The sequence below is a fragment of the Orycteropus afer genome, unplaced genomic scaffold (genome assembly GCF_000298275.1).
Source record: "Orycteropus afer afer isolate SDZICR_OR568_19922 unplaced genomic scaffold, OryAfe1.0 scaffold00073, whole genome shotgun sequence".
NCBI classification, from domain to species: Eukaryota; Metazoa; Chordata; class Mammalia; order Tubulidentata; family Orycteropodidae; genus Orycteropus; species Orycteropus afer.
In genome coordinates this window covers 3,208,925-3,222,356 of record NW_006921660.1, presented here as the reverse complement: position 1 = coordinate 3,222,356, position 13,432 = coordinate 3,208,925, and the positions used below count along the sequence as shown (strand labels likewise).

At 39.8% G+C, this 13,432-nt stretch overlaps 1 protein-coding gene across 1 annotated transcript in view; it reads left to right on the top strand.

The window, feature by feature from the left end:
• WWC2 (WW and C2 domain containing 2) overlaps positions 1-13,432 on the top strand; it is a 415,307-nt gene that overhangs the window by 290,049 nt on the left and 111,826 nt on the right. The window contains exons 11-15 of the mRNA XM_007940882.2: positions 459-1,075; positions 4,918-5,047; positions 5,622-5,702; positions 5,788-5,874; positions 13,097-13,289. Coding sequence (XP_007939073.1) covers positions 459-1,075; positions 4,918-5,047; positions 5,622-5,702; positions 5,788-5,874; positions 13,097-13,289 — 1,108 coding nt within the window. The remainder of the gene's footprint in view (positions 1-458; positions 1,076-4,917; positions 5,048-5,621; positions 5,703-5,787; positions 5,875-13,096; positions 13,290-13,432) is intronic.

Below are 13,432 nucleotides of genomic sequence, written 5' to 3'. Positions count from 1 at the left end.
ACTTCTTCCACACATACACAGAAAAGAGGACAGATCTGAGTAGACCCACGGGCTTTTTGTATAACCTTTGTTTTTAAAAGCTTGCCTTTTTTCTCTTTCCTCTCTAAAAAGGAAAATGTTTTATTCTTTGAGCAAAATAATTGCATTAACACTCCTATTTCTTCTTCTTCTTCTTTTTTTTTTTTTGCTTCCTCTTTCATACTTTTAAATTGCAAAATCGCTTCTGGAAATCAGTGCAAGTATGTGAATAAGTATATAATCCTTTTAAAAAAAACCCTCGTAAATAGAAGAAAGAATTTTAAAGAAGAGTGGTATAAATAGCAAGTTTCTTTTTCTTTAGTTACTGATTATGTTTTCGCATCACTGGATTCCCTCTGGGACTCTGAAGAGATTGTGCCTAGATTGAATTTTTCATATTTTAACAGTTTTACAATGTGTGTGTGTTGTTATTTTCCCAGCCTCTCTGCCAGCACTCTGTCCATGTCTTCTGGGAGCAGCCTGGGCTCCCTGGCATCTAGTCGGGGATCTCTGAACACCTCCAGCAGGGGGTCACTCAACTCCCTCAGCTCTAGTGAGCTCTATTACAACAGCCAGGGTGATCAGATAGACATGGATTATCAGTATAAACTGGACTTCCTTCTGCAAGAGAAAGGTGGCTACATTCCTTCTGGACCCATCACCACCATCCATGAAAATGAAGTGGTAAAGTCCCCCAGCCAGCCTGGCCAGAGTGACCCCTGTGGAGCGGCAGCCACAGCTACCAGCCACAGTCCCCCGCTGACTGAGGTTCCCAAGTCTGTGACATCCCTCTCCTCCAGGTCTTCTCTTTCCTCTTTGTCCCCTCCTGGCTCTCCCCTGGTTTTGGAAAGCACATTCCCCATGTCTTCTCATGACACCCCCCTCCAGTTCACTGCTGACTTTGAAGACTGTGAATTGAGTAGCCATTTTGCAGACATTGGCCTTGGTGAAAATCAGATATTGCTGGATTCTGATTCAGGAATAGCATCCAGGTCTTTTTTAGAGGAGAAGGACCTTAACGAATGTGCTAGGGAGCCATTATATGAAGGAACTACAGGTAAGTGCAGGCCTTTGCTTTCATGTATTCCCCCTTAATTATTTTAAGGAGAATAACTGAAGGGTTGCTTTTACCATACAAAAAATGGTATGATTGATTCCTCTTTTCTTCTGTTTATTCATTTTGGCTTCATTTGAGAAGGAGTTTTTATTGATGCACCTAGTCATTCTTCTCTATAAAGTCACCTTCCCTAGTTAATAGATTTAATCATTAAGTACCTGCGCTGTCATCTAGAAGCCCTCTGTGTGTGGCAGCTATACTGGGAATGTATTTTGTGAACATACTTCATGCTTCCAAATAGATTCTGGTTCTGCAGTAGCAAGGCAAAGAAGAGGCTTTCTTTTAAAATTGGCCTAAAACAGATTAAAACCAAGGCAATTAGCATACCAGCTAATTAGTACCAGGGTTCAATGTTTAGATTGCTCAGGGAATTCTGTATAAATAAAATTTTTATTTCGTGCCAGATTCTTTTCTCTCTGCCCAAAGTTAATTTGGAGAAAGCAGGTTCCCATGTATAGTATTGCTCTGCCATCTTCTGGCCACATTGTTAGTTGCAGCTCAAGGAAGCCACTGTGTTTATACTCAAAGATACAGTAACAGAGGAAGTATTTAATTTTTTGAATTATTTCCTTTGTTAGGCAGAAATATTTGATAGATCATTTTTGCCAAATGATCACAGTTGTGTGAGGGTGGTGATCACTCTATCCTAGAGCTTGCATGAGACAAAATGTGAAATTAAAGCTCAAGTGCTGGTCCATGGATCCCTTTTAGTTCTGTGGGTTGCTATGAGTTCCTCTCAAGGTAGACTGTAGTCCTCTTTAGAATTATTTTATTGATGTCTGGAGAAGCATATTTATTCTCTGTTGATGGTCCTTAAGACTCTTAAGTATTATACTGTACCAATGAAGATGTTTAAAGAGATACATGAATCCTGCTCATTTCTGTGGTTTGAAATATTGAAGATTAGCACAGTATGCCATGAAGGCTCATAGCAGCAGTGGGGAGCATGGGGATATCAGTGTTGTGTATGCCCCTTCCTGGAGAGGAGCTAGAGTTACAATACTGTGTTGTTGAAAAAGCCAACCACAAAGAAAATAAGCACAGGATGGTGTTTACTCAAGGCTCCAACAAATCAACGTGGGGCCTCACTCGGCCACTGAGGAGGAGGGTATGTGTGGTGTCACACACTCCACTTTTGGGCTAGTCCAGCCTGCACTCACTTTGGTGTTGCCCTTTGACTGTTTGTGTTCTAGTGAGTATGTCTCCCAGTCTCTCAAAGCTTGTTTATCATCTGCCAAATAAAGATAATACAGCTTCTACCTCATGAGGTTATGGGAGGATTAATGCCTTAATACACATGAAATATCTCACAGTGCCAGGCACTCGACATTCAATAAATGGTCATTATCATTACTGTTGGAGTCCCTGGGATGTACAAGTGGTTCAAGTACTCACCTGCTAACCAAAAACTTGGAGGTTCAGATCTACCCAGAGGCACCTCAGAACATAGGCCTGGTGATCTACTTCCAATAAATCAGTCATTGAAAACTCTGTGGAGCTCATTTCTACTTCAACACATGGGATTGCCATAAGTCGACTATGACAGCAATTGGTTATACATTATTATTATTATTACTGTGTTACAGTGATAACGATGAATACTGTGAACTCTGCTAAACACAGTTCTTACCATAAACCATTGAAGTTTATGAAAGAAGAAAGAGACAGTGAGAGTGGAGGATTTCTTGAGCCATTCTTCTATGCTTTGGACTTGAAAGATTTTATATTTTTATTGAGCATTTTGGGATGTTTTTGTACTTTGTGTATTTGGAGTGTTCTCTAATGACCATTCCTCCACAACCAACCAACCAGTTCAGGGGAACTTGTAAGTGAGGCCAGGTGCTGGAGAGGCAGAGGGATCAGTGAGAAACTAACTCAAGTTACATCAGCTCCCTGATGATCCTGAGGAGTAGAAGACACCTGCCCTGCCAGTGTCTTTGCTTTGTTTTTGCCTTGCTGCTGACACTTGGGTCCGCTACTATGTATCTGTCCAATATGTCTGTGGCTAGAAACTAGTATCTATGAAACTTTCTCAAAATGCTTTTTAACTCTATAAATACATTAAAAAAAAAAAAAAAATTCACTGTCTTTGAGTCATTTGCGACCCATAGCAACCCCTCCTTAGGTTTCTGAGGCCATATCTCTGTGGAATTAGATTGCCCAGCCTTTCTTCTAAGGAGTGAGTGGTTGATGGGTTTGAACTGCCAGCCTTCTGGTTAGTAGTCAAATGCCTTAGGCACTGTGCTACCAGAGCACATTAGAAAACTGCTGTTAGAGAGCCACACTGAGGAAAACTACACCCAAAAGACTTCTTTGCAGATAATAGTATTTCGTGGGTAAAAACAACTAAAATCATAAAGACTGAATTCTGGTCTATCCAGGGGTATCTGACCTTCACCTGGCAGCAGTGGCTACCACTTAGTGGCACTGTTCATATCCCTCAGTGCTCTAGTCTTATGCAGAAGTCGAGTTCTTTTTATATAAATTTTACTCTCCAGCACAATCCCTGCTGGATGACAGAAACTAAGTTGGAATAACTAAGAAGTCCTTCCACAGTCTCTGTCATTGTCAAAGTTAATTTCAGGCTGCTGTGGTTATTCCTGGGGGTAATCAATAAATCATGTCATCACCTTCACCCCTTGTAAAGGGGCTTGGGCGGAGAGAAGGCACTTCATCAAGGAAAAAGCATTCCCACTGCCAGAAATAAAAGGGAAAATGCCACAATCAATCCTGTAATCTGAAGCCTTAAAACTTAAACATCTTAACAAGATGTAAAGTCATGACTCAGAAGGGGGGTAAAATGCGTACCAACACTGATCCAGCTCGCTCACTCGAGGATGAAAGAACTCCACAGGTTTCCAGCTTATTACAGTATGAAGCACAGCTTTAAATGAATGCTCCTTGCTCACTGCAGGATGCTGGTGTATGAATATGAGTTAGAGATAAAAGTTAAGTGGTAGGTGGCGCTAAGGATTCAGTAGCACAAAAGTTTTTTGAACTGGTATTAGCTAGTAAGGAATTCCTATAAGTTAAAGATATTTTTTTTTCTTTAATTTCCATTAAAGTCCTAGGACAGAAGATAGAATATGGTATGTGGAGAGAAGGGCAGAGCAAAAGAGGTGAAAACCTTTCTTGCTATGAGTAGATAGAAGCTCTTAGAAATATCTCTAATACTTGAAGGGGGCAGATGGTTTCCTGCTCCCAGTTTTATCTTTCGTTTGCCACCAGTTGCCATTAGGTCAATTCCAGCTCATGGCAACACATGAATGTCATGTAAAAAGAAAAAACTGCTTCACAGGGTTATAATGGCTGATTTTTAGATGTGGATCAGCAGGTCTTTCTTTCAAGGCTCTTCTGGGTGAACTTGAACGTACAACCTTTTTGTTAGCAGCGGAGCGCATTAATGGTTTGTGACACCCAGGTGCTCCTAAATGTGTGACAGCTGCAATGGATGCTTTAAAGATAGAGGCAAAGGGTCAGTGGGAATTTGTGTAATTTCTTCCTTCCCCTGTAATGTTCTAGGACAAAGAAAAAGTTAATTTTCTTTTTCAAATAGTGGTTGAAATTATCCTTAAAATTCAATTCTATAACTGCTGATATTGCAAGAATCTTAATAAGTTGCAGTACTTTGAATCGCCCCAATCTATTGATTTTAGCATTAATAGCCTTCATTGTCAAGTGGCATTTATTTTGGATTTCTCATGACTAAACTGTGTGTGTATTTTATACTCAACTTTTCCTAGTAAGAAATCCTAAGTGATGATATCACTCTCCGTCCTTAGATATGGAAAAAACTTTACCAAGAAGAAGAGCAATACACTTGGTTGGGGAGAAAACAGCTTGTGTGTCCGCTGCTGTATCAGATGAGTCTGTGGCTGGAGACAGTGGTGTCTATGAAGCTTTCATGAAACAGTGAGTATTCAGCAGCTGTGCTTTGTCTGCTCCATATCTCCTCATAGCTGCACCCAGTTCACACACTGTGAACGTATTGCCACCATTAGGCCACTCTTTGTAGTGGTAAGGGATTTAGCCATTTTGGAAATGATGTGCCTAAAATCTTCAATAAATCAGAAAACATCCCATCGACCAGGGAAATGATAAAGAGATTGGTGGACTCACATTCTTTCCAACTTAAGACTTTACTTTAATGGCCATGTTGGTGTGGTTGGTCAGTGCCCATTTGGAACATGAAACTTCTTGTGTGTATTTCTGAAAACCTAGACTGTCTCTAGGTCTATGTGGTATACCATATGTGGTAAGGCTCAGAAGCATCAGACATCAGAATTTTTTCCCTAATGGCTCAGAATCACACACCTCTGAAAAAGCTGAAGAAAGTCATGATCAGAGTACTCTTTTACCAGGATCAGTATCACTGTATAGGAAGGCTGTTAGTTCATATTTTCTTTCAGAATCATAGAGTGCTGAATAGTAACCATAGCAATTGATATCCCTGTTAATAAACTGTTCTCCTACTCTCTGTCCCTAGGCCTAGTGAAATTGAAGACATGGCGTATGGTGAAGAGGACGTTGCCATTGTGGAGACTGCCCAGGTGCAGATCGGACTTAGGTAAAGGAATCTGCATAGGCAGTTCTAGAACTCTGTGATGGTGGGCTGTTGGTCATTCCTTACGTCATTCAATTTCTCTTGACAGATACGATGCAAAAAGTTCAAGTTTCATGGTGATTATAGCACAACTCCGAAATCTTCATGCCTTCTTGATACCTCATACTTTAAAAGTGTAAGTAAAATCAGTGAACGACAAATTGAGCAAAAATTTTCCATGTGAAATAATTTTATATTGTAATACAGCAGTTTACCAAATGAAGATTTAGAAAAGACACAGCAGGGCTGATCATTTTTAAATCAACAAGAGAGAAAGATAAAAAGGAAAATGTGAGAAAAGCATATTGGATTTTGGTCCTTATTCAATTGATTCATTATTAAGAAGAAGAACTAAGACTTTTATCTTCTCTTTTAACAAGAGCTTCTACATTATGCAATGTTGGGATCTTAAAATAGAGCTAAAATTTTTGTTACAGCATGCTTAATTGTTAATAAGGAGCTCTGGTAGCGTAGTACCTAAGGCACTTGACTGCTAACCAGAAGTCTGGTGGTTCAAACCCACCAGCCACTCCTTGGAAGGAAGGTTGGGCAATCTACTTCCCTAGTGATACTGCCTCGGAAACCCAAGGAGGGGTTGCTGTGAGTCGAGGCCGACTTGACGGCACGTAACAACAACAACAACAATTGTTAGTAGTATGGTGAGAGAGAAATTTTCTGACCTTTTACATGAATGTAGTGATTAAATTTTATTTAACAATACAACATTGCCAGTATAACATCTTAGCTTGCTACATGTAAGAATATGTTTTTGTCATCAAGCATTTTTCTCTTCTCTATGATCAGTAATTTCTTCAAGTTATTTCACTTTATCAAACCAAAAATCCCAACAAAGTGATGGCATAATCCTACAGAGCCCAGTACTTAAGGACTATTTGCTTTCTAGATATTTATAGAGATATTTACATCCCTTCACCCTGGCACCTTCTGGAGTCAGAATTTCAGTGACTTAACTTAAGGTCCCATGGCTGGAAATTGGCAGAGAGAAGCCAAATTTCAGGTTAACACCCATGACTTGGAATCTAGGATCTCTAAGTTGACCCTGCTGCATTTAAATTTCCTGTTAAAATTTGGGCCTTAATAATATGTTGGATATGGCAGAACAAGGGAAACAAGAAGGATATTGTGATCCCCATGTTTATACCCAATCAGGTGGATGTTTTCCATGTTGGACTTTTAATAGAGTAAACGTAAGCAGTATGGATGATTTCGCTTCTGATTGTCTTTCAAGCTCACATCATTATATTCCAAGAATTGTCACAGGCAAAAAAAACTTGATCTAGGCATTAAAAAGCTAGATGGACATTATTTATTTAGGTTATAGAGAAACAGAGCTAGTGGAGTAGGCATGGCAGACCTGTGCCATCAAGGCATGGCAGGAGCCATACTTCTAGAGAGGCCAGTGAAGGGAGAGAGCATGGTGGGGATGGGGATGAGTAGAGCACCACCAGAGAGCCTGCTTCCTAGGATGAGCTTAAAAATATTAGCCAGCAGCATTCAGGGAAGACTAGCCCAATAATGTTATTTGTGACTTCTTCCTACCCATGAATATGTTGTGATACTAAAGCAGCCCTTTAGTAAAGATTGCCATGGCATTAAAAGGGAGGTGACAGATCCACCAGGGATTGAACCCATGAACAGTGAGAAAAGTACAGCAGAGACCTACTGAGTGACCCAAGAATACACACTTTCTTTAGACTCATATAGGAGCTCTGGTGGCATAGTGCCTAAAGCATTTCATTTCTAACTAGAAGGCTGGCGGTTCAAACCCACCAGCCACTCCTCAGAAGGAAAGTTGGGCAATCTACTTCCGTAGTGATAACGCCTTGGAAACCCAAGGAGGGGTCACTATGAGTTGGATGTGACTCGATGGCAGTGAGTTTGGTTTTTTTTTGGTTAGACTCATCTTGTGAGGGCACACCTCCTCAAATGCTCTGCTACCACCAAATCAATCACAGTCATTCTCACTTACTTCAGTGGAAGTCACTGAAGTACCTTCCGACATATGATGTTACCCAGTGTGGTCAGGATCAGTAAATGTACTCAGTCCAACCTGTAAGCACATAATTCTTTTTGGCTCCCTGTGTAAATGGTCTCACCATTCCTGAGATCACAGTAACACTTTCTTTACCCATTTTAAAAAACTTAACATAAATAATGACACTTGTAGAAATGACAACCTGGTGTGAAAGAGCCTTAAAATTGTTGTTGTTAGGTGCATTCGAGTCACTTCTGACCTTTAGTGATACCGTGTACAATAGAATGAAACACTGCCCGGTCCGGAACCATCCTCACAATCGTTGCCATGCTTGACCCCATCATACAGCCACTGTGTCAATCCACCTTATTGAATGTCTTCCTCTTTTTTTTGCTGACCCCCTACTTTACCAGGCATGATACACTTCTCCAAGGAGTAGTCCCTTCTGACAACAATGCCAAAGTACGAGAGACAAAGTCTAGCTAATCTCGCTTCTAAGGAGCGTTTTGGTGGTACTTCCTCCAAGACAGATTTGTTCTTTCTTTTAGGAATCCTAGGTACATTTCATATTTTTCGCCAGCACCACAACTCAAACACATCAGTTCTTCTGTGGTCTTATTACTCATTGTCCTGCTCTCATAGGTGTGTGTGGCTATTGAAAATACCATGGCTTGGGTCAGGTACACCTTAGTCTTCAAAGTGGCATCTTTGTTCTTTAACACTTTGAAGAGGTCTTTGTGGCAGATTTCCCCAATGCAATACATCATTTGATTTCTTGACTGCTGCTTCTGTGAGCATTGATCATGGATCCAAGCAAAATGAAATCCCTGACAACTTCAGTCTTTTCTCCATTTATTGTAATGTTGCTCATTGGTTCAGTTGGGAAGATTTTTGTTTTATTTTGAGGTGTCATCCATATTGAACACTGTAGTCTCTGATCTTCATCAGTGAGTGCTTCAAGTCTACTTTAGTTTCAGCAAGGAGTCGTCTGAATATCTATCACAGGTTGTTGATGAGTCTACTTCCAATCCTGATGCCATGTTCTTCTTCATTCAGTCCAGCTTCTCAGATTATTTGCTCAGCATAAAGATTGAATAGATATGGTGAAATGATGAAAGCTTGATGGATACTTTTCCTGATTTAAAACCATTCTGTTCACACAGCTACCTCTTGGTTTATGTGTAGGTTCTGCATGAGCACAATTAAGTGTTCTGGAATTCCCATTCTTCAGAATGTCATCCATAATTTGTTGTGATCCACACAGTTGAATATGTTTCACAGTCAGTAGAACACAGATAAATGTCCTTCTTGTTTTCTTTGCTTTCAGCCAAGATCAATCTGACATCCATAAGGGCAACAGTCATTCCAAATCCTCTTCTAAATCTGGCTTGAATCTCTAGAAGTCCCCTGTCAATATACTGCTGTGACCATTTTTTAATTATCTTCAGAAAAATTTTATTTACATGTGATGTTAATGGTATTGTTCGACAATTTCCACATTCTGTTCATCACATTTCTTTGTAATGGGCTCAGATACAATTTATTCCGGTTGGTTGGCCAACTAGCTATCTTCTAAGTATCTTGGCATAAACCAGTGAGCACATCCAGTGCTTCATCCATTTGTTGAAACATCTCAATTCCTTAAAATAGCCCCCTTATACCAGGTTTGCTGGTCCGATAGAGCCTGGTGGAACCACTGAGACTATGGCCCCTAGCTTTCCTTCAGGTCTGGAATTGAACCCACACCTGTGGCTTCCAGCCAAACAGTAGACAGGCATAAGAGTTAAACATTTACCTGAGGTAGATACACTCCTTGGAGAGAACAATCATGGGAGAAAGAAGGGTTGTTTATGCACAGGGAGACAGCTCAGGGGGCAGGAGTGCATGGAGGAGGGATGGACACAGGGAAGAGGTAATTATCGGGTAGAAGTATGAGGGGAGCTGTTGCATTGTGGTGAATTGTGGTCAATGTCATGAGACAAAGTGTGTGTGAACTGCTGTATGGAAAGTGAATTTGCTCTGTAAATTTTCACCCAAATCACAATAAAATATATGTATATATATAGCCCCCTTAATACCTCTTTTAAATAATTAAAATAGTCCCTCTCAAAACTTGTATTATGATTATTAATTATTTTAAAGAGTGTATGCCTCAGCTGGTTGGCTGTCACCACTGTGTTTCTGTAGCAGCTCATGGCTTATCTCATTCTCGTTTAGGAGAAGCTCTGAGGGAGACCTTCCCCGCTACAGCAGGATGAGAGAAAAACACCCCTTACTTTCTTTGCCCTGAGCCCTTGTCTCTTATCTGTTTAATATCTTGCCTTTTTTTTTTTTTCTCCAATATGGAAACATTGTAAGATCATGTAAGTGGTTAGTCCACTGGTGACAGTCAAACTCTGAAGGCTGGAAAAATAAGAAATTCCTTTTTTTCTCTTCCAACTCTCTGATGTGTTGTTGTTTTTAGGTGCCGTTAAGTGGGTTCTGACTCAGAGCGACCCTGTATGCAGGAGAACCTAACACTCTGTGGTTTTGTGCCATCCTCACGATCATTGCTGTCCGTGAGCCCATTGTTGCAGTCACTGTGTCAGTCTATCTCATTGACTGTCCTCCTCTTTTTCACTAACCCTTTCCTTTACCAAGCATGATATCCTTTCCAGGGAGTGATCCCTCCTGATGCCATATCCAAAGTATGTAAGGTGAAATCTCACCATCCTCCCTTCTGTGGAGCATTCTCGTTGTACTTCCTCCAAGACAGATTTGTCTGTTGTTCTGGCAGTCCATAATACATTCATTATTCTTTGCCAGCACCATAATTCAAAGGCATCAATTCTTTCCGTTTTCCTAATTCATTGTCCAGCTTTTGCGTGAATATGAGGCAACTGGAAATAACCATGGCCTGGATCAAGTGTACCTTAGTCCCTAAAATGACACCTTTTTAAAAAAAAAAAAAAACACTTTAAAAGAGGTCTTTTGCAGCAGATTTGCCCCATGCAGTACATTTGATTTCTGGACTGTTAACTTTCATGGATGTTGATTATGGATCTAGTAAAATGAAATCCTTGACAACTTCCTTCTTTTCTCTGTTTATCATGATGTTGCTTATTGGCTCAATTGTGAGGACTTTCTTTTTTCTTTATGTTGAAATATAATTCATACTGAAAGCTACTGTCTTTGATCTTCATCAGTAAGTGCTTCAAGTCAGCAGGCAAGGTTGTGTTATCTGAATATCACAGGTTGTTTTATTTCTCCAGGTCTGATGCTGCATTATTCTTCATCTAATCCAGCTATCAGATTATTTCTTCAGCATATAGATTGAATAAGTATGGGGAAAGGCTATAACCCTGGCACAAACTTTTCCTTATTTTGTACCATGCAGTATCCCCTTGTTCTGTTTGAGCAACTGCTTCTTGGTCTATATACAGGTTTCACATGAGCACAATTAAGTGTTCTGAATGACCTGTTATTTACACTGTCATCCATAATTTGTTATGATCATGCAGTTGACTGTGTAATCAATAAATAAAACACAGGTAAACATCTTTCTGGTATTCTCTGCTTTTAGCCAAGATCCATCTGACATGAGCAGTGATATCCCTCATTTCATGTCCTCTTCTGAATCCAGCTTCAATTTCTGACAGTTCCCTGTTGATGTACTGCTGTAACTGTTTTTGAATTATCTTCAACAAAATTTTACTCAATAATTTCCACGTTCTGTTGGATTACATTTCTTTGGAATGGGCACAAATATAGATCTCTTCTAGTCAGTTGGCCAAATTTCCTGTTATAGACATGTGAGTGCTACCAGCATTGCATCTCTTTGTTGAAACATCTCAGTCAATACTCAGTCATTTATTGGAACCTTGCTTTTCACCAATCCCTTCCGTGCAGTTTGGACTTCTTCTGTCTGTATTCCATGGGTTCTTCATCATGTGGTACATGTTTGAATGCCAGCCAGTTCTTTTGGTACAGTAACTCTGTATTTTTCCTATCTTCTGGTGCATCCTGTGTTATTCAATATTTTGTCCATTATTGTAGAATCCTTCAATATTGCAACTTGAGGTTCAAGTTGTTTTTCCAGTTCTTTCAGCTTGAAAAATGCCAAGCATGTTCTCTCTTTTGGTTTTCTAACTCCAGATCTTTGCACACTTCATTGTATTGCTTTACTTTGTCTTCTCGAGCTCCCTTTTGAAATCTTCTGTTCAGCTCTTTTACTTCATCATTTCTTTCATTTGCTTTAACTGCTCTGCTTTCAAGAGCAAATTTCAGAATCTCTTCTGACCTCCATTTTGGACTTTGCTTTCTTTCCTGTCTTTTTAATAACCTTTTACTCTAATACACTCTCTAATATACTTCTCCTTTATTGCCTTTCTGTGAAGGAAGAAAAAAGGATTTTCTGCTGTTGAAGCTGCAGCCTCCCTGGGAGAGTGAGCTGCACCCTTGGAAGTCTCTTAAATCAACATCAGTGGCCTGAGGTCCACTAGGTTTTGAATTCTGAGTCTCCATACTTAATGTTGATATAAAATATAGAAATAATATGATAGTCCTCAATTCTGCATTTGAATTTAAGAGTTTTTGTAATTGGAGAAAGCCAAACATAGAAAGAAAACTGGGGAAGATTTAGCATGTGTTCTCTTTCTGTGATTTGAAGGAGAATACCTCATACTGTTTCTAAGAATTTTGCATTCTTATATAGTATGTGCTCAGATAATTAGACATTATTGTTTTTCTGTTACTCTTCTTTAAAGTTTATGAAGCATAAGACTCTTTTCATACAGTTTGTCATGTGTGGGACTTCCAAGATAGTAGACAGTGGTATTTTTGAACTGTTAATTTTATCTGTTATAAATTTTCTTAACAGTATGCTACTTTCTTTTTCCCTAGTAGGTTAATCTATTCTATTCTTGGGAAAGGATCATCACCATGCCTCATTTAATACTTTAGGGTGAGAATTCTTTGGAATAAAGTTACGAGTATCTCCTTAGGTTGTTCTTATCCTCCTGGGCTCAGAAATAACTATTTTGAAAATGGCTGTGCGTGGGGAAGGTGGGAAGTTCAAGTTTTCTGCCCCACTGTCTGTCTTCCTCTTCACTGCCCTATTATAGGCTTTTGACTGCAGCCCCTTTGCTGCCTGCCTCAGATGGTGGTAAGTGGCAGCAGCGTGTTTACCTGCTCAGTGGCACAGCACAGTTGGGAGGGTGGGCTAAGAACAGCTTCTTTACGTGGATCCAGTCTGGCAGCAATGCTTTAGGTTGACAATGAATTCTGCATTCTTTTCTCACTCTTGCAGATAATTTCAAACAATTACTGTGAATTCAGAATAATTGAAGATCTTACAAAATCCATTTTATCTTGTTCTTTGCAGCTATTTTAGGGTTGCTGTCCTTCCCTCCTCAACTGATGTCAGCTGTCTGTTTCGAACAAAAGTCCATCCTGCCACAGAATCCATTTTATTCAATGATGTATTCAGAGTGGCCATATCCCAAACAGCCTTACAACAGAAGACGCTGAGAGTAGATCTTTGCTCTGTCACCACACACCGAAGGGAAGAATGCCTGGTAGGATTTCTCGTAGTTAGCATTATGAAATAATGCTTACAGTTGAACATTCTGAGAATATATTTTGTAGTTGCTATTTTTCCACCACTGCAACAACTACTAATCTGCATAGTGCCTCAGGACACATGCAATGGTCGTTTCCT